Below are 22,373 nucleotides of genomic sequence, written 5' to 3' on the forward strand. Positions count from 1 at the left end.
TTAAAAAATGTAACAGCACCTGATGAGTGACAACTGAGGTTGTTCACTGGCCTATGTGCTTCCCACCCTCTTGATACACACACACACACACACACACACACACACACACACTCATACACATGCACTTACACACACATACTTACACACACACACACACACATACTCAAACATGCACACACACATGCTCACACCTATGAGTACTATGCAAACATGCACACGTGTGTATAGGTACACACACAAAACCAAATAGATGGATCAAAGTACATTTACACCATGGAGTACCACTCTAACTAACAGTTAAAATGTATGCTGTAGACATGTGCAAAGCTTGGATCAATCTCAAAGGCATTAAGCTGAGTCAAAGGAGGTAAGCTGTAAAGGTTAAACACTGTCTGACTCCAGGGTTGTGAGTTTGTAAAGGCACAAAGCTCCCAGTGGTAAAGAACAGGAGAGTACTAGCCAAGAGTGAAGGATTTCTGGTGACAGTCCCTCTCTGAATGCAATTACAGTGGTGGCCATAGAACCTGGGATGCATTAAAATCTATACAGCTACCCATCTCAAAAGCCAACATTGTTAATTATAAAAAAAGCCCCAAAAGATAACACTTCAGGGTAAGATAAGGGGAACCCATTTTCCAGTCACCTTTTCTGCAATCAAAAGAAGCTTTATCAATCAAAAGATCACGAGGGAGTGAATGATTCTTCCCATTCAAAATGGAATCTTGGTCCACGTTTTCTGCACAATCTTTACCTCTTTAAGCTACACGTTCAATGACCACCAATAACACTATTATGAGTTGTCTGTCAGATCCAGCTCATTGAATACAAGGTGTTGGCAAGGGTGTCATCTCTAATGTCAGTGCCAGGAACAAGTACAGGATCTGACTGGAGGGGCGAGAGGGTGGGTGAGGGCACTCAGTGGATAGCACTTCTGAAAGGGCTGTTCTGGTCTGGCTGACCTCCTGGCTTATCTTCCAGCTTGGCCAGGAGGAAGCTCAATGAGCTTTTTGCATATACCAAAGTATGTATGTGTCTGAGGATGCACATGGTTAAGGATGTGTGGGTCCCATCAGGACCTACTGCCGCTTCAGACCCCTAGAGCTGACACCCACCAAGATCATTCACCAACTCTACAGAGACCCACTTCTTGGTCCACTGCTGTCTCCTATCACCTCCAGCAAAGTGGGCTGGACAAAGTACACACTATGTAAAGGATACCTAGGCCTTTCCAAGTGACAGTGTCTTATGGTGACATATGGTCCATGGTCACTTCAGGTCATTCCTCCCACATTTCCATATGCCCCCCTTAGCAGGTATTCTTTACCATGGCTCTGGGTGAGGACAAGCACTCTCTCAGATCCCCCTGTCCCTTCCCTATCACACTTCCCACAGGGGACCCTCTCTGGCCTTGACCTTTGCTCTTGTGTCTGCCACTGCTGGGACAGGAAGCCTGGAACTGTTTTGTGCTAGACACAACTGGCAAGAGGCACTCTCAAGTAGAATAGACCCAAAGTGTCTGATGTCTGGCTGATCTTAGAAGGCAGCACCTTCTCAGGGACTGGGGGCTCAGCTTGAACTCCACGCTCACCTTCCGCAGCTGAACATGCTGGGTTAGTGGGGAAATACAGTGTAAAATGATAGAAGAATTCCCTTAGAGGACTCTGACTAAAACTGAGGCTGAGTTAGGGGAGATCTGTGGGCCAATGCTGACCCTGCCCTGACGAAAGTTATTTGCAGTATTTCACCTTGGGGATAGGGTACTCCGCTGTCTGGATTGGGGGTACAGGTAAGTACGGAGAGAGGACATAGAATGACACCAGCCACAGTTGTACACATCTCCACTTGGCTCTATGTGTAAGGCAGTAAGAGGGTCTTCTGCTGTGACTTCAAAGAATAAAATAGGATTTAAAGGGCTATGGGGGATTTTTGATACTTAAGAATAGGAGCTCTCCCTGTGGTGTGGGGAACCTAGGGGTTCCAAATTGTCCTCACAGCCATCCTTGCCCAACATGTAGGGTCATCTGGATGCCCAACCTGCCACCGTCACAGCTAACAAGCAAGAGGCAGTCTGAGGAACTGGCTCCCTTCTGCCATCAAGTCAATGAAGATGCTATGACGAGTTCTGGAGAACAACACAGCCGTTCTTAGAAAGCATTTGCCATGTGGAGGGCAGCTTCATAGAAATCTATCGGGTGTGTGTGTGTGTGTGTGTGTGTGAATTCAGTGTTATTTTAAAATATATTAAATGATTATCAGGTTTGATTTTCAATATGATAAATGTACACGTATTTTAAAAATCTCCTTTTAAAAAAGCAACCCCCCCCCCCCCCCCAGCTCCTACATAATCTTAAAGAGGCAGTAGGCTTTAGAAGACTCCATGGCCTTCGGGGTTAAGTTGGGCCCACCAGTGTAGGTAGGCTAAAGCTATTCAGTGCTTAGCACTCATGAATGGAAATGCTCTCTGGCCTGCTCTGTCTAGTCCTGGTGCCCCAGACACAATCTCTGAGCTCATCTCACAGACGGATTACAACATTAGCCCTTGGAAATCAACCTTCTGCCTCAAGGAGGAGCCAGGAAACCAGCAGGGGTCTCAAGTAGCATTCCCAGGAGGTAAGATGGGACGGCCTCGAAGCTCTGCCTGGGCGGATGTGCATTTACCTTCCAGCCTCCTGAACATACTTAACAAAAGAATTATGCTTAAGACTTTAAGCACAAACTTCAGGAAGCCTACAGAGAAATGATTAAGCTGTGACTGTCCGGGTGTGAATGTGAATAATTATACGTTAACACCCTCCACCACTCAAATAATTGCCATTCAGCTCAACAGCTGAAGGACTGACTTTTGAACGGGGGTTAATGGCGTCAGAACAATAGCAGAAATACAGGGAAATACACTGTGTAAAACAGTCTGAGAGGGCAGGAGGACAGGGGTAAGAGCTGTGTTAGAGAAGGCTGACTTGGGGTCGGTACTGTATTACCGAGGTTAATCATAAAATGAAGGAAAATCAAACCAAATCTAAGTTTCTTGCTGTCATGCCATTTGATGTCCTGACCCCACACAAACCTTTCTGAGGTTCTCCTTGGGAACACGTGGCTTCTTTCCCTTCCTCAGAATCCCACAGGCTCTGCACGCAGAGGTTGCTTAGAGCTCTAAACTGGCCGCTCTGGAGGAGACACTAACTTGCCTCGCACGTTCACCAGTCCATACACAGAGGCTATGCCCCTGTCACACCGTGGTCAAAACAATGTTCCACAGAACATCTGATTCAGAATCAGTTATCAGCATTCCTCCCCTTCAAGGCTCTTAGCTTCCCCACAGACAGCAACAGCAAGGCTACCATCAAATCGTTCCTTCCTTTTGGGGGTTTCAGTGTGCTTCGAGGATGAACAGTGTTCCTGGACACACTAGTGACACTGGGGCAGGAGGACCTTGAATTTGACTTCAGTCTAGGCCAAACTAATACCGTTTCAAAAAGAAAAAAAAAAAGAACATTAAAATAAAACCAAACCACACTAAACAATGTCAACGACCGCCCCCCTAATCTATATGCAGCTACTCCCCTTGTCTCGTGCATTCTATACCCAACCTCTAGAAGCTTCTCTGAACCTGACTACTGCTTCCCTGGGGTAGAGGTGTGGGGGGATAGCCACTGCCATCAGCAGGAATCTCATGCTATAACCCCAAATTTTAGAAGAAGCTTCTCTCAAAGTGGGAAAGTGCCTGACCTGGCCTCCTGGCCCCTGCACACAGGCACCTCCCAGTGCATGTCACCCAACTTAATTTCCAGGACACTGACAACCCCAGAGAGGGGGGATGAGTGTCTGCAATGGCCCTGAGGTATGCTGAATAATTTTTCATTGATAATCATGCTGCCGCTGCCATTAGCTAACTTTTGAAGACCAACCCAACGGAAAGGAGCTGGGCCCTTAATTTCTTAATGAATTATTCTTCACCGTAGGATGGGGATTACGCCACGGAGCAGGCATCTCATTACTGACAGAGCTGTCAGAAGGACAGGCGAAAGGAAAACTGGCAGCTCTAATTTCTCTGCAGAGAAATGAGGGGCTCTTTGGGGATTAATCTCAGTACCAACATTGAGCCTCTGCCTCGGGGCAGCTGAGGAATTCAAAAGAAGTTGTGACTGAATTCTGAGCAATGGAAGTGAGCTCAAATGGGGCAGCTGACTTTGGTTTCTCACCTATTCAAATGAGGAAGAGGCTATGCAGGTGAGGGAGGGGGGAGCACACAGGGCAGGTAGCGAGATGGCAGGCAGTTGGGGGGAGGGCTGCACCTGCTCTACAGAAAACCCACCATGTAGAGGAGCCTGGCACACACATGATGTTTGGGCTCCATCCCTTCACCTCCTTGGAGAGATGGGTTGCAAAGACCATGTAAGTGTGTGGTACTCTTAGCTTCTCCACTAGGTATTGTATCCCGTCCCTGAAGTTGCCTCCATCAGGGAAGAGGGAGGTTCAGAGGCTAGACTTCCTCTGGTGCCTGAAGATGAAGTTTTCCATTCTATGGAGCCCTGTGGTTGTTGGAAGTGGCTCACTGCAGCTGCTGAAGAGAAATGGCTTCTCCCATGCAGAGGCAAGGGGGATTTATCAACGCATTCCTCGGTATCACATATCGATGAGCAGCCCCTGAATACCGACATCTGGCGCGTGTCTCTGCCCTTTCAGAGCTGAGGAAGAGTGAGGTGTCAGTGCTTGGAGCTCCACACAGCTCAATGCACCAAGACTAGGGTCTTAAGTGCAGAGATGCTGGGCAGGGACATGGCCAGGGACAGCACTTCTGAGTAGGTGGACTCAGAGCAGGGTACTGCAGAAGTGGTGGTGGTAGGGGACTAAGGGACCAGGGAGCCAGGTGAGGGGAGTAGGTGAGACTTAAGGGAATAGGGGTTCTAGCTTTTGTTGTTGTTGTTGTTCTGGCTATTATACAGGTAGAGGCAATAAGAGACTAGTGTGGGAGGGGCTAACATTATTATCATGCTCAGATGAGGGCCCTAGTTGAATTCACCCATGGTGACTGCTGCCACTTAGGAGGTATGGAATGGGGTCCACTGTCTTGTCCCCTCTCCCCTGGCAGAACCACAATAAGATCAGCTACTGGCCTCACTCATTCCTACGACCTTCCAAGACTACCTCTGAACGCTCCACTTGAGCTAGCATTCCCAGCAGGCTCTCCTTCCTCTGAACTACCTCTGAGCGCTCCACGTGAGCCAGCATTCCCAGCAGGCTCTCCTTCCGCCTCCTTCCTCTCACTTCTAGGAGTCTCTCCATCTTTCTCAGGCCACTCACCTCACTGCCCATCTCCGTCTTCATTCTCAGGTGACCACTACTGTGTAGTTCTGCGTGTGTTCTCAAAGGCTCCTGTGTTGAAGTCTTGGTCCCCAGTCTGTGGCACTACAGGGAGTTGGTGCGATCTTTTAACAGGCGTGGTCTTTAGCAAATGGAAATTAGGGCATTGGGGTATGTCCCTAGAGATGATAATGGGGCACTGGCCTTTCTCCTCTCTCTCTACTTGGACCCCTTTCCATGTTCTCTGTTTCTATAGCCACTGACCATCGACTGGTCCCCAACACTGAGCCGAATGCATCCTTCTTCCTCGTAAGTCATCTCCAGCATGTGCTATAGTCAGGAAGCAGCTCACACTGCAGCTCCATGCCATCCTAGACAAACCCTCTCCAACGTTAAAAGTCCAAGGTGCCCCACTGAGTCTGTGCCTTGGAGTGGCTGAGAAGCAAAGTGCTCTCTGCACACACCGGCTCTGTCCAGAGCACTGGGTTTCAACTTAAGACATAGTGGGAAGATGACACAGAAAACACAGTAAGCCACAGTGAACTCCTGGGAATGGTGGAGTGGGCGCTCTATGTCCCGTAGCAGTGCAGCTTTGAGAGGTTCCAGCATCTCCTTACCACTATTGGAAAAGCAAAGCTAGATGGAGGGTCAAATAAGGCTGCAGGGGCAGTCCAACTCGGAAATCTGTACCAAGTTAACATATGGCCGGCTCTATGAGCCACAGGTAGCAGAGAAGCAGGAAGATAGCCAAATGTGACACTTTCAAAAAGCTCAAGGTTGTGCTGGAGCAAGAAGTATAGTACACACACACACACACACACGCACACACACACGCACGCAGGTACACACACACACACACACCAGTATGCACACCAGTGGAAGGAGGGTAGAGATAATTGGGAAACACTGGGAACACTGCTTCTTGAAAGCCAGGAAATCACGGATTCAATAATCAGACTAAAGGATCTCCATGTTCCACAGCAGCTGGGGAATCTCTGAGAGACAGGCATGAGCAAATGGCTGTACTTGCTTAACTCAACAGCTACGGACACTAGAGTGGAACCAGCACAGGGCGGACACTTGAGGATGTCTCTGTGAATCCTCTGACAGCAGAAGTCATCACTGGAGGGAATGCCAAGGAGCAGTGCAAGTGACATGGTGACATGGTCACATACCCCTTACCCAGTTGTCCCCTGGCAGTTAGAACAGGTTACAGAGAGCAAAGGCTGGGCCTGACTCCCTCTTCCTCACTCCTAGGGCCAGCTTAGACTACAGAGTGGATGCGGAAGGCCCACTGCTGACGCTGACTGCCCCAGGTACAGACCCAGCTCATGCTCAGCATCTTCGGGGTGCACCCCAGGTACCTCCCCTTTACACAGTTCCACAGATCCTAGCCTTGGTCTCACTAAGCCTCCAACTCTGAACCCACACATCGGAGGCACCGATGCCCCACTGCACAGCAGAAGACCCACACCACACTTAGACTCCTGCCTTTCCTGCAAGCCCCTTGGGTGTCACTTGATTCTGGGTCAGTGTCCTGACATCTCTGTCACCTTCTGTTCCTTCTTCACAGTCCACACTGCCCACATCCGGTCTCACACACAGCCACTGGCTCTTAGGGCATCACTGCATGTGATGTGCACTCACCAGAGCTCCTCCCGACTTCCTCTCAACTGCTTGATGGTAGCCGTCCTATGTGAGCTGTTTCTAGAAGCCATTATACTTTCTTGAACATTTGTGCCTGCTTGGCCCTCTGCCTTGGACTCTTTCTGCCTGGGTTTCTGGCACTGCCCATACTCTGACTCCATTCTGTGTTCAGTCTACATGCCATCAGGTTCTGGCCCTGAGAGCCAGCTGGCCACTCTAGCTTCCTGGAGGGTCTTCTGTGCTGTTGTGTAGTGTTTTCTGTTCACGGGCTGATTACTATAACCCCCGGAGCCAGCATGCTTGGCCACCGTCTTCTCTGTGCCAGTGACAGAGCTGGCAGCAGAGGTCTTCAAGATCTGTTTCTTTCACACGTGACTTCCACAAACATGGCTGCATCTCTCAGGCTCTGGTTAACGTGAGCATCCTTTTCTGCCACCCTCGTCTTCCAATGCAGGTGGTAACAGAGGTGCGTCACGCAGAGGAGAGGTGCGTCAGGCAGAGGGCTGAGCACGGCTGCAGCTTTACTTGGGAACTTAAGGTCCATGTTCACCATCTTTCCCCAAAATTGGAAACAGAAGTCATAAGATTCCCTTCTAGCACACAGAACAACCGAGTCTTCCAATAAAGACGCTCAGGCCCGCCCCCTGACGGCATGACAGCGCCCGCACTTGCTGTTCCTCACTTTGGCCAGCGTTCTACTTCACCGCCCATCTTACATTTTTACCACGTTTCAAAACCAACCGAAGATATCAGTTACTCTCAAGTTGGCTCATATGCCATCAATTAAGAGTTCAATGCCAATTTGGTTCTTTTTCTCCTTGGAGGTAGCATTTGTGTACAAGGAAACACACATCTTCAGTGTGCTCCTGATGAATTTTGACAAATACATGTACCTGTGTAGCCCATGTTGTTAAGAATTACACTGGGACATCCCTCGGGCCTCCTGCACGGGCATGTTGCCGTCTGCACACCCCAGAGGCAGTTACGCTTTCCTTTTTTTTCTGCCCCGGATCGGCTTTTGCTAATCGTAGGACCTCATTCTGTAAGCAAACGCTCTCTATGCCGGGTTCCTGGGCAGCACACACCAAGACAAGCTTGTGAGGAAGGCAGCTATGGTCCACAGCTCCCTGTCTTTGAGCATGCAGACAGGGAGTAGATGTCTGTGGACATATCTCCATTAGTCCACATTCCCCCATGAGTGGACGCTGGGCCAGTTACAAATAATGATACTGTGAACAGCTTTCATATACTGCTAAGACGAGAGCACTGCGTAAGGAGGCACGGGGACATCTCCTACCCTAAGGATGCTCTACCACTCACACCCTCCAACATGCATGGCAGGAGCACTCCACATCCTCACCGACATTTGGTATTGTGAGTATTCTTTATCTCAGCCATCTGGTGCCAGGCAGACAGCTTTCATAATCGCTTTAACTGGGATCTCGCCGAAGATACTCTCCAATGCCACGTGCCTCCAGGACAATCTGGATATAATGCTTTGTGAAGACAATGTCCTGAGCTTCTATATGGATGGGGGTGTCCTCGAATCGAATCTTTACATACCCCAACAAACTCTTTGATGGGTGCTCTGTAAAGATTTCTCTCCCTCTGCATCCTGCCCCTTCGTTTTCTTAATGGTGGCCTTTACTTGCGACAGTGCTGGCAGTTTCTTTTGAACTTTACCTTCTGGGGATGTGTGAAATACATGACTAGCCAAATCATAGCATAACCCATGATTTAAACTTCATGTCTCCATATATCAGAGAGTTTATGTTAATTTCTGTATATAGTGTGAGACAGGAATTGAGCTAGGTACCCTTTTGAACATGGTCATCTGATTGTTTCACTACTGTTGGGACATCACTATTTCCAATCTCAATGATAAAATAACTGTACGCATGTGTCTGTCTTTAAAAGACTTAGATTTTAAGTGTCTTCATATGAATTTGTGTGTGTGTGTGTGTGTGTGTGTGTGTGTGTGTGTGTGTGTGTGTGTGTCTGTGTGAGACTGTGTATTATGAGTGCAGTTTCTGTGGAGGCCAGAGGATGGTATCATATTTGCTGGACTGCTGCTAGGTGTTTTGAGCTGTCTGACACGAGTTCTGGGACCCAACTCGGATCCTCTGCTGCAGCAGCATGTCTTCCTAACCACTGAGCCACCCATTCCTCTGGCCTTCATGGGTCTCTGCTTTAAATCTGGATCCCTATCACAGTGTCTTGGGCACCACAATTTGAAGAAAATTTTAAAATCAGGTAATGTAAGCTCTCCAACTTTTACCAATTCTTATCTATCTATCTATCTATCTATCTATCTATCTATCTATCTATCTATCTATCCATCCATCCATCCATCCATCCATCCATCCTTTTACAATTTCATATATACATATGATATTCTTTGAGGTTTCAGTAGAAGAGGACGCAGAGCCCTCATTTTTATTTTCCAAGATTTCTTTAGGACTTCCAGGGTCTTTTTAAGAATCAGTGTCAGTTGGGAATTTAAAAGCCTGGTTGAGCTGAGCCATGAGCACAGCTTGTGAAGACCTGTTTGCCGCACTGGTGGTTTCAGGGATAATGTATATCTGTTTATTTCCTCAGTCTTGTTTATATGTTTTGGTGGAGAGGTGGTGTATATATTTCATTAATATCAAAACTTTACATATGACAATACTACATTATTTAAATGTGTTATTCTATACAATGCCCTATAATAGAACTCATTCTTGTATATATCACCTTGTTGAATTCATTTTCTTTAGGATACTTTATGTAAGTTATCATATAGCCTAAAAAATAAACTATATTAAATAAGCTATATTTAATTATTTCTGTACATACATCCTTTATTTCAGTTTTATATAGCATTATTTCTCGTATATTTTTGGTATGTGTACATATACATTCACGTATAACTGTGTGCAGGTGGGTACACATATATGTACATGTATATGCACAGAGGTCAGAGGTCAACTTAGGATATCTTCCTCAATTATGCTCTACCATTGGTTTTGAGACCGTCTTTCACTGCAGTTGGAGTTCACTGATGACTGGCTAGTCAGAAAGCCCTAGGGATCTTCCTGTCTCTGCCTCTCCAGTTCTGGGGTTATATTTATCTACACTGCCTAGCTTTTTACAGCCGAGCAAGAGCAGGCAATCAGGTCCTCATGCTTGTGTAGCAAAGAATTTACCAACTGAGCTGTCTCCTCAGCCTTTCTTTCTTTTAAAGTATCTATGTCTTATAAAAAATTATTAGCAGAGTCTAGCTTTTTTTAAAAATTTTTTCATCTATGCCATTTTACTTGAATCTTAAGAACATTTATATTTAATATAATTATTGACATGGTTGAATTAGAGTCTTCCAACTCAATATTTCTCCCATCTACTTTTCCTTTCCTTGGTTTTCTCTTAGATTTGTTTTAAAAAAGTAAGCATTTCATTTTGAGCGATATGTCTTGGTTTTCAGTGGCAGCCTAGTATTGTTAATATGCATCATGATTTATCACCATCTACCCTTAAATAACGTCTCCACTTGCTCACAAGAACATAAGAAACATATCACAATGCATTTTCAGTCCCCAGTCCTATCTTCTGTGCTACACTTGTTCTGTGTTTTACTTCTACATATATTATAAAACCCCAAATAGGGAGCAATACAAAATAAATTTTACTGTGAATAGTTGATTATTTTAAAAATAAGAATGCTGAGAAAATATTCGCCACCCTTGCCCATATATTTTCTGGGTCTAGTTATGCTCAGTGCCCTGGGAATGCTAGACACTCAGCTCTGCAGTCGTTCTGCTTCCGGCTTCCAAACACGCTCAGGACAGTATTCTGCATTAGGCTCAAGGGGACACCAGACTCCTGGAACTCCTTCTCTGCACAGCTCCCTCTCCTCCAGCACTCGGCCCACAGACGGCAGTCAGCTGGGACACTAGACACATGACTATCATGGTTGCAGCAGCAACAGCAGCAGTTTTAAAGGCAAAACCTGGGAAAACTCCCATGTCCACTGACAGTGGACAGGGGAAAATGGATGGACAACTGTAACATGGGATTTTCCACAGTAGCTTAAGAAATGGATGGTCTCTGTAGGATTTTAAGTACTTGTTTTCATAAACACTTTGATTGAAAGAAGCAAGTCAGGAAGACACTGATATTCTGCTCATTTAAATGACAGGCATGGTGCTGGAATGGGGAGGGGCCGGGCAGGGCTGGGGCAGGCAGGCCTTGGGCAGGGCTTCACAGTGCTGGCTGGTGCATATGTGGCCGACGATTGTTTGCACTTCACAGACTCATGTGACTATTCTTCAGTCTGAAGTAATATCTCATGGCAAAATAATGGAAGCACCAAGCCATCCCTGTGTTCTAGAACTGATCTAGGAAGCTATGAGAGTCCTGTCTCATAACAGAAATAACTCAGCAAAATTCCATCATGTGACTTCTTTCTTCCACGTTCAAAACAAGAGTGGGGTACAGAAGAGACACTAACATATCTGGTGCCTACAGCCTTAGGGCCACAGGGACAGGATGTTTGTTCAACCTCTAGGGAAATACAGGCTGGGGTCATTACACGGTGTTCTGGGAGAGGGCCAGCAGCCTGCGTTATTCATGTCAGGTTTATGGTTTCTGCCATGAGCCAGACACTGGTCTGTGAGCCTGGATTAGAGGCCATTCTGAGTGGGCTCTAGGAACACTAGCAGTGGGCAGACCCCTGGGTCACAGGGCAACTAGCAGTACCATGGCAGAGTGAGGTAATATTCAGCAGAGTGTTATATGTCCCTCATCACTGCTCCCTGCAACATTTTCTGTCCAGTACAGTCAAGAATTCCTTGATACTGAATTACCCATAAGGAGTAGATGGCAGAGGGAAAGCCAGGAGCAGTGGAAACATAGGGAAAAGCATCCCACAGGTTGACTGGTTACATGGTTCCTGTAGAGTTGGTGAAGAGAAAGACATGTGCATGCTGACTTGGAGTACCCAGACACAGGCACAGTCACACCACATCACCATCTGTAGCCTACCTGAGGGGGCAAGTCCTGACATTTATGGACCAGCAGTCCCTTTAAGCATCCACTTAACTTTTTATTACATTTTAAAATTGTATATGTATATGTGCATATGTATGTGGCATGGTCATGTCTGTCAAAGTCAGAGGACATTGAAGGAGTTGTGTCTCTCCTTCCTTCCACAATGTGGTCCCAGGTCATCAAGGGTGGCAGTAAGAACTTTTACCTGCAGACTCATCTCACGGGACCTTGAGAAGCCATTTGTGACCTAGGACTTTACAGGGTACAAGGAGATGAACTTATTGGTTGCAGGATATTCTTTTCCAAGTGAAAGTCAGAACTGCCTCCAGTACTTACGAGAGAGATACAATCCAAAGTGCTCTCTGAAAAGCTGCACAGACTGTGGCAACCACATTCCCTATAGCCAGTAACACACAGCAAACAGAAGGAACATAGGTAAGCTCAATGGGGATACAGAATGACCCCTCAGCATGGAATGACCCCTTCTCTCAGCTTCAGATCATGCAGAGCTCAGTGCTTAGTATCCCTCCAGACTGTGAATTTAGGAAATGACACATCTAGAGCCTTATGGTGGTTCTTGCACTGGGTCATGACAGCTTTCTACAGCACAACTATTGTCCTCATTCAGGATGTCAGTGACTTAGGAGGTGTTAGGCCCAGAAAGGGGCACTAAATGAATAAACTCAATAAACTCAAGCCCTTTCCCCGGGACCACAGATCGGGCTGGTATCCTTAGGAAGTCAGGGAGAGGTTAGAGATGAAAAAAGGCCACAGAAAGATGGCTACGGGACAGTCATTTCTTCTAAGGCAATCCAAAAGCAGAGGCCTTGGAAGAAATCAGCCCTGTTGACACCTTGGTCTTGGGCTCTGAGAAGTTCTTAGCACTTTATTCTGGCAATCCAGAGGACAGAGTCAGCCAGCCAGTGTCTACTTCCAGGTAAAACAGGAAGTAACTGCTCAGAGGCACTGGCTGTGACAGATGCATGAACTTGTCTGGGGAGGACAAACAAATGTCTACTCACCAGAGAGTGCACCAACAACAGGCCAAAGAAACAACCTCCTAGTCGAGTCTGGTGAAGCAATGATTTTATTTGGTGTTGCTTACAGGAGCATGGGTTACTCGTGGGTGACTGCATCACTGAGGAGACAGTGTCTCCCAGCCACCATTAACTGTTTATACAGCCTCTGGCAGGGACAGGCTCTGTGAATGCTCCCTCCACCCCACCCCACCTCTGTTAGAGACCCTTTACTGTCTATAAATCCTGAAGGGGGGGTGGGCTTCGTGGGCCACTCCCGGTGACATGGGACACAAATGGGCCCAGTCTTGTGCAGGCTTCCTGTTGAGGATTCAGGATAGCGATGGCCATGTCACACCATGCATGGAGGACAACATTCTACAACAGGGCAGCAGTTTCCCCTCACCGCTGCGTGCCTCACTCAGCAAAACCTTTTCTGAACTCCCTCAGGCCTAGTTTCAACACCATGAAGCGGAACTCTAGGATGAGGGGTTACACAGAGCAGGAGCCACACACCCCATGCCTCTGAGCCACTTCACAGTCAAGAGCTCCTGAGGACGTGGGGTACTAGAGCAGAATGGGAGGCTGCTTTGGCCTTGTGCTTACATTCTTTGTAGAAGCCAAAAGTGTCGGCCTTGAGGCAAAGTGTCATTCCAGAGGCCAACCTACAGTCAGGTGTTGCTGTGTGGGGTTGGTCAGCCGCTAACACGGAGTCTGCGTCTCCTTCGCTGCACTGGGTTTTCATGGAGGCCGCCTGAAGAACAGGGTAAGGCTGTTCTGCTGTCTTTTCATGGTCAACCCCAGGCTATAGCTAGGGGCAGCATCCACTTGTCTTGACCCCTAGCAAGGCCGGCTTTTGAATACAATTTGGACCATTAATAATATTTAGATGGATCAGTTTTAACACAAATAAATGACCACCCAACGAAATGTAGAAAACAAAAGTCTGTTTTCCAACGAGAGGAAACAGGTATTGTGGCCTTCTCCTGTCCCCGAGTGGAAAGTGGGTCCCTGGCCAGGTGTTCAGTATGAGTCATCATGGCTGGCCATGCAGGGATCTAGGACGAAGGCTGGAGTGCACATCAAAAGGTGTTAATGGTTTCAATATTTATCTGCTGCAGGGAAGCACTCTAAAAAGAAGACTGGAAAAATATTCTGCTAATGGCTGTGTCTTTGCCATTAAAATGAAAAGCTTAATGCATCTTATAATCAGAGGACAATTTGCAAATCATTAAGAGAAATGTAAAATTCCATTAAAATACAAATCAAGAGACTCTCCCCGGACTAATAATCTTTTTGATATTATTTTGCATTTCACCATTTCTGTTCCAATACCCAGGCCCCACAAATGATCGGCTCTTGAGCACACTATTTACCGCCGCCTACTCCTTTAACGAGAGACGGAGAGAAGAGGGATCTGCTATTCAGAGCAGGTACTAATGAAGAATTCCATATATTCTGAAATTTAATTAAAACCCCAAAGATTTCAAATTAGATGCAATTTGAAATGCCTGGGGCAGAAATACATGCACTTGCGTGGCGAGGGTATCACACTGAAAGCTGATACCGTAATTGGTCTTGATGTATTTTTGTGTTGCTGGGCTGAAGCACAGAACTCATAACCATATAAAAATTCTCTGTAGATTACCTGCTCATTGAAAATGCCATCACTCAGGTAGGCCTCTACTAAATTACCATGCTACTAAAATGCACAAAGTGATTCGGAGAGTACAGTGGCACAGCTGGTCGACGCTGCCAATGAGTTATGCATGCGTCAACGCTGCCTTTTTTCTTAGTAAAATATGCTCAGTTGAATATTAAAATATAATTGGCATTCAACCTAAGTAGCTTAAACCATTTTGTTATCTTCTTTTAAACCGATTTGGCTCCTCCACGGTTATTTTCAAGAATGCGACTCACAAACTAATGATAGCATCGCATTCGGCTAGGTTTGTGCTGTGTTACGTTTGCCATAAATGGGTATGGCTTCCGCAGCCTGCCAGGGCTGGCCTTTAATATTCGCTGCTCTTGAACATCAAAGGCCCAATTCTTGGGGAAGGAAAGGGGGATATGCCATTTATGTTCGTTCTTGCATATTTTATTCTGAGAGGAGGAAAGAGATGCGAATTTCCATGAAAAGTGTGTCTTGGCTGCAATAAGCCGGGCTGTCACCCTGGCTCAGTTGCTCGGTCCTCCCAAAGCCATTTACTTAAGGAAGGGCTCAAGAGGAATATGACACTGCTTGGAGGGGTGGGAAGGGTCAGAGGTGCACAGCCCAAGCAGAAATATTTACTTATTTATTTAAAGGCAGACAAAATGCACACATGAAATCGTACCCAAATTTATGAATGGGTTCCCTTTATACAATAGACATTTGTGGCCTAATTAACAGTGGTAGTCAAAAAAAGAAAAAGAGGAAAAAAGTTGTTGCCATAGTAACAGAGCAGATATGTTCACACTGGCTGGAGGGACAGGGCTCACCTATGACTTCCCAAGCATTGCGGATGCTTCCCCGAATACACTGGTGAAAGAGAACCCTCAGGTGATCTGAGCTAACAGCGGGGAAGTATTTCTGAGCATTTGAAAATGCCCCATCCACACTTTGTCCTTCACCTTTCTTCAGAAGTAATTTAGTATATGGCATAAAAATGTGGCCCAGGGCAGGCCATGCCTGGGGAGCCCACAGGGTCCCCAGTCCTGGAGGTTTTCCCAGCTTCACAAAGCCATCAGCCATTCTGATGGTTACTCACCCTAGGAGGGGTGCTTTCTTTACTCTGAGGATCTGACTTTTCCTCTGCCATAAGATGTGGGGCAGGCTTTTAGATGAGAGACTCATAAATCTCGTATTTTAAGAGAGCGAACACAGGGGTCCAGGTAAACCTCAGGAAAACATTTAAATCAAGGAATACTTTTACACTTCTGTTTCCTACCATTAATATTTTTGATATTACTCTTAACTGTATGCCAATATTTAATATACTGATAATATATGATCTAATTCTATATTAAAATATTGATAATTTACAGTACAATTTCCATGCATGCTTTATTAAAATATTATTTATCTGCCTAGTTAATAAATCCTACTATGAGTCCACTAATTTTGAATGATTAAGATTACCTATAATATATAAACACAATGCTCTAGGACAACAGAATATACGAATGTGAGCATTCTCTTTATGAGCGCCACACTTTATCTAGTGCTAGCAGTCAGAATAAAACTTTAAAAACCGCTTTTAAGTAAAAGACCTGTTTCTATTTTTTAAAATATTGATTTGATAGGTAATTTGCATATTCAGAGCTCTCCTCAAATTTAAACCTCCTGAAGAACGCAGTAAGGTGGTTTGTACCTTCTCCTGCAGAAATCTGAACACACCGTCCCTGGAGAAGAGCCACACCCAGATCCAGCACTAGGATTCTGCAGACAGCCCCTCTCTACGTGCTGACATAACCAAGGGGATTAACTTTTCGAAGACACTTTCAGAGATTTACTGAGGCAAATCAAGGGTTAACTATAGTAAATATTTTCCCACAAAAGCAGCATTTATGAGTGCAGAGACTCTTTATGCTCTCTCTTGACTATGACAGGGGTCCTCTGTGTCAGCACTTTGAGTTTGGCTGGCGTTTTGCCAAGACCTTCTGCTAAACACGGCTTGGTTGTGTGGTGGGGTTCTGCAGCCTGAAACAGAGGCCTTTACCACTCAAAGTTCTAGTTGGTAGAGCCCGCTGAGGGCTGTGGGGATGGAAGTCTGGGCCTGGCTCTGAAGCTCCACATCTAGCTGTCTGGTTGCTAGGTTTCCCAGTGCAACTGCTGATTGGTCATGGACTCTGCACAGAGGGATACCCCCTAATTTCTTGAGGTCTGGCAGGTTGTGTTTCTGTCCTGAGATGGCATTGTACTGTATTCAAGCCCTCGGTGACCCCAGCACTGGGTCTATTTTAGATGGTTCTCATGGAAATCCAGGCTCTGACGCAACTCTCCCACATCTAGCTGCTTCCTTCCCTCACATCCCTTAGCACTGTGGCATCACTCCTAGGTTACCTCAGAGGGGACACATATTTCAGCCAGAAGCACGCAGATAATCCCCTGATGGTCCTGGTTGGCTGCGGTGGTTTTCTGGCCACGCTCCTGTGATGCTAAGGAAGCAATTGGTGACATGCAGAACACCTCAGCAAACTCTTCTCAAGGCAAAAATAAACGCCTGGGCCTCTTGCTCCGCTTGCACACGTTCATAGGTTAGGTAGATTCGTAGGTTAGGTAGACATACATACACACCGCCCGCCCAGAGCTTCTCCTGTCCATACGTAGTAGCGTATCTATCATTCCACAGTTACAGCTTCCAAGAAACATCAACCCAACACAGGGTGGATCATGTTGCACAAAGCACTCAGGGGTCACGAGACTTGAAAACTATTTCCTATTTGTTTGTTGATTGTTTTGGCACTGCTGGGGACTGAACTCATGGCCTTGCCAGGTAAGCATTTTACTACAGGTAAGCTCTGTTCTACCACTGAGCTATCTTCCATCCCCAGAGCTAGGTAGGTAGTTTCTTTTAGAGCACTAATTCCCAAGTACGGTATGTGTTTGCCCATCAGGGCTCTGATGTCTCCTAGGGAGGGGCAGATAATGCATATAGAAATTTGAAGACACTAAGGAGCTGGAGAAGCCTGTGACCCACAGGGCCAGCCCGACATGGTCCCAGCCAAAGTGGGTCAAGAGACCCAGAAGCTCTGTAGGATGCCTCCCGTGAAACACTGCAGGTGAGTTGGTGCCACAGGACATTTTATAATTGTACGGGTTTGTACGTGAGCACAGGTGAGTGCGTGCTATGGGACATGTGTTGAGATTAGAGACAACATTGGTGTGGTTGGTTCTTTTCCACCTTGTCTGAGGTAGGATCCCCCTTATCCTTCCCTCGACATTGTAGAGGGCACTGGGCACACTAACTGGCCCAGTAGCTTCTGAGAATTCTCCTGTCTCATCGGAAATCATGGAACGCTGGGATAACAGACGTGCTCCACTGAGACTGTTGTTTACATGGGCACTTGGGATCTGGTCTCAGGTAGTCAGGCTTGGACAGCAAGCACCGTTCCCTCTGAGTCATCTCTCTAAGCCCATAATCCTGTTCTTTTAAAAATGGACAGACCATGACTAAATCTTGAAGAAAATGGAAACAAACAAACCAAAAATTTTCCACAACAAACACCTTCCCCAAAAGATATACAGAAGCATGCCAGACAAATCCAGAAATAAAAATGCACAGAGAATGGAATGAGCAAAGGAAACACTAATTCCAAGTTGAAGTGGACCCACTTTCTTCCTGGACAGACTGGTGGAGGGTCCTCAGCTTCCAGGGCACAGTGAGATATCCCAAGATGCTCTCTCAGTGAGACTTTCTGTACTGCTATCTACTTCCCTGGCATTACAAGACGCAAACTGGACAAAGCTGGTGTGTGTGTGGGTCATTTACACATGTGGAGTAGACCCAATAAATTCCATGTCAGCCAGGGTACCCTAACCAACCCTACCCCCTCCTTCAAACTGTAAAATCTGCACACCTGGTCCTTGCCCAGGAGCAAATGACTACACTAAATTGAAAAAACCTGACCTGCACATGCTGGGGCGTGGGAAACCCTGCCCCCTCTGCCAGAAGCCACTAACTATCGGAGGCAGGCCTGGTCCATGTGACCTTGGGAGCTAACAGCCTGGGTCTTAGAATTCCTAACACTCCAGGAAGAAGCGTGTGTAAGAAGCCTGGTTCTATTTAACTCTGCCTAATACTTGTCTGTCTGGAAGTGCTCACCTGTACTGCAGAGCTGGGGGCAGCCCGTGGCTCCACCCTATTCTGACGGTTATATATCTCCTGGTTCCAAACAACCACAGAGACCTGCTGCCTCTGTGGGCCTGGTGTGGGCCTGGTGTGGGCCTGGTGTGGGCTCATGAAGTGCTGGGGATATGCCCGGGAACTCTGTGGGTCTGGTACCTCAACTGGGAGCCCAGCGACATGCACAGGAGCAGCAGAGAGGGTGAAAGGGCTCCAGTCTGGATCTGTTGTTGCAGAGGAATACCTGACTGTTCTAATGCCACTCCTGGTCGTCACCCTACCCTGTCCATGAGATGACACACATCACATCTTCTCCAGGTCTGGCCTGGTCTGTGTAAGGACAAGCTTTTCTCTGGACCCTGGAGGCACCAGGCCAGCAGACCCCACTGTCTGGCTTGCCAAAAGTGAGTCATTTCCTTACAATTTTTGGCCTCTACAATTTTCCTGCAGCCACATAGCCAGTCTCAGGCCAAGGTTAGGATTTTACCGGATCACACCTCATCTACCACCCCATGGCATTACACAGACATCTCTGCCTTTGTGAGACAGTTTTCGATCCTGAGACCCTGAACCTTACTGGATGTCCTTGGTAGGCCTAGGAGAAGGGAGGCTTGCTGGCTGGCTCTCTCCTCCCTTCTTCCCTTCCTTCCTCTCCCTCCCTCCCTCCCTCTCTCCCTCCCCACCCCTGCTCTCTCCTGTTCAGATAGAAACCCCAATGAGATATTGTGGTTGGGGTTGAAGAGGCTGTCTCCTCGTCTCACTTCCTTGAACTCCATATCAACTCATGTCCCCTGTGCTGGTAGCTGAAGGTGTTGACAGTTACAGTCACCTGAGCCACAGCTAACAGTCAGACTCGAAGTGAGGAAGGCACACAGCCAAACTCTCTTCCCAGAGGGTGGATGATGAAGGTGTGCTCACTGGACACACGGAGCCTTGCAGATATCTGCCCACCTCTCCCAGAGACCCCTAAACACTTTCTGGCACCCCCGCTGAGAACAGCCTTCTGAGAACACAGTTCCAGATAACACAGGAGTGAACAAGGTGCCTGTTCATTCTGGCTGTCCTTTCAGTTTATTTGCATAAAATAGATCCCCTGTTTTACCCCTCACTTTCTGGTCTGGCATCAGTCTGACCTCAGAGGGCTTTTGATCTTGTGTGTGTGTGTGTGTGTGTGTGTGTGTGTGTGTGTGTGTGTGTGTGTGTTTTAAATATCAACTCCATTTTTCAAGTGTGAACTGAAAACCAGGCACAATTCAAGCCCCTTTAAAGTAAACTTAGTAAACATCACTCTGAACCTCAAGGTTGCTTTAAATCCACCTTAGTTACAAATCAGGGGTTTTTTTCCCCTTTAAGGAGACATATGTATTTCCATGTATCTGTCTGAATGTGAATATATATTAATTTATAGTAAGTGATTTCTTATAAAAGTCACTATGCAGAATAAATCTCGGCTATAGACCCAGAATCATCATAGCTGTAGTAATTAATTTCCTGTGCTGAACAGATCCAGACCAGCTATAGAGGAAATGCGATGTTTTCTTAGGTTACTGGGAGGCTTCAGGCGCCCTTAGCAAACTCTGCTTAGGCAATTCACTTTTAAACTCATCCTTCACAGTATATCTGTGATAAGTTGGAAAATGCAGTGGTGGAGTGGCCTCTGCAGTCACTGTTACCGAGGAACTTCACGGAAGTGGCTAACTGTCCAGATACAAGGCTCATTTTCTGTGCCGTTGGCAGGCAGAGCGTTTAAGTTAACAGTAAGCTTATTGAAGAATTTACTGCCATTCAGATGTGTTCCTATTTAAACCTTTCAGCCAAGCCAGAGTCAAGAGTTGATCTGCATGCATCATTTTTACTGCTTTTGCCAAGAATTATGTGACCATGTGCCAAAACTAACATAACCACTTGGAATGGGTGGGGTCGTGAGCTCTTAGCCTACGGCCTTCAGCTTGGCCGCATGCCGCCTGTTTAGACGATGTGAAAATTCCAAGCCTGTGTAGTCAGTAAACGAGCTGTGATGTCAGCCATAGTTAATAAGTCAGGCTCCCCAAAGGCAGCGTGGGTACCAACCTTGCTGGAACACAGGGTGATGGAGAGCAGGCAAGGGAAGCCCCTCCGTGGCTGCAGGTTCGTGGAAATAGGCTTCCAGCCAGGCTGTGCACTGCACCAGGGGCTCTGGCACTCCCTCGGGCCCACCGAGCACCTCAGGACGAGCTGGAGCCTCTGTGGGGCTGCAGAAAGGATGAGAAGCTTAGTGACCACATGTGTGAAAAGCATACCTACTGCAGCTAACGGGGAAGGCTGCCAGCCACTCCCCACTAAGTGTCTCTGCCAGACATACAGAGAACTGCAGATAACAGAAATGGCCACTGAGGGATGTTGGGCAGGAAGGCACAGCAGTTCCCATGCCTGGTGTTCTATCCCCAGGTTTATTAAGTGCAGGGAGAGCCCAAATCATGCATGCCGAGCTTCTGCATGCACAGTGTCTGGGCACGGGAACCAGCAAACTGACACACAGGAACATCTCGTGTCCGCCGTCAGCATCATCAGGTAATCACCACTAACATTTCCCCTAAACATCAGGTAATTAGACTGTATTATCCACACTCTACCTCTCACCCTGAATCCTCACAGCAGAGGGCCATCCCTTCTCAGATGGCTTTGGGCTCCATTGTTGGAAGCTCCTATGGGTACACTGACCCACATTCCCTAGCACTGATGCGAAGTGACGTCACCTTGCACGTTTGATGCTTTCAGGCTACCAGGCTGGTCCCTCTCCTTCCTCGGGTGTCTAGTTGGAGGTGCTTCAGTAACAAGTCATCCTGCTCATTCTCATAGTCCCTGTCCTCTGGTGGGTGTCCTTGAATTTAAAACAGGAATATTGCATAGAAGCTTTGGACGGTTTCTTACTGTTTCCTGCATGGGACCATCTTCTGTTCCTTGGCTTGGCCCTACGTGGAGCCCACTCTTCATGCTCAGCTGGGGTCGGCTCTGGGTTATGCTTCCCAGGCTAAGACACTAAAGGCTGTAAGGGAAGGGCATTTCTGTGTTCTGGGCTCTGAGCCTGGAGTTTTATGGCAGATTCTGTTTTTGCTTCAATTTTCTGGGATCCACACCCAAGAGGCATAGACACTGGATCTGATTTCTCTGGTGGTTTTTCTCCTTTTCTTCATTTCCAGGCTCTAGGCTGCAGCATGCTTCCATGTGACTTTCTGGGCCTGGAGGGTACAGCTTCTCTGGGACCTCTCAGGCAGCCCAGTGTCAGTGCTCATGGGAAGGTAGAAAGGTCAGGATGGTGTAGAGGGCAAAGACTCTTTGGATGTTTAATCTCGCCAGTCCCCTTGGCTCCTACCTATGGTGAAGGCTGGCACATTCATTCACTCCACAGGTCTCCTCCACACATGGACATCCTGGGCAGGAGGTAAGGCCTTTACTCAGCTTTGGGTAGGGGGCTCTACACAGGTACGATTAGGGGTCTGGCTGAGGGTGGGGGAGCCCAGGTCAGGCCGCCTGAGTAAAGCTGGTGTAGGCCAAGATGGGCTCCACAGATGGG

General features: G+C 47.1%; 1 protein-coding gene across 1 annotated transcript in view; it reads right to left on the bottom strand.

Moving 5' to 3' along the window:
* Positions 1-21,465, bottom strand: part of Mgmt (O-6-methylguanine-DNA methyltransferase) — a 40,598-nt gene extending 19,133 nt beyond the window's left edge. The window contains exons 1-2 of the mRNA XM_032895044.1: positions 21,440-21,465; positions 20,891-21,051 (exon numbers count right to left, since the gene is read on the bottom strand). Of these exons, the coding sequence (XP_032750935.1) occupies positions 20,891-21,051; positions 21,440-21,465 (187 nt within the window). The remainder of the gene's footprint in view (positions 1-20,890; positions 21,052-21,439) is intronic.
* Between the last annotated feature and the right edge of the window lie 908 nt (positions 21,466-22,373).

Source organism: Rattus rattus, chromosome 2 (genome assembly GCF_011064425.1).
Source record: "Rattus rattus isolate New Zealand chromosome 2, Rrattus_CSIRO_v1, whole genome shotgun sequence".
Lineage (NCBI taxonomy): Eukaryota > Metazoa > Chordata > Mammalia > Rodentia > Muridae > Rattus > Rattus rattus.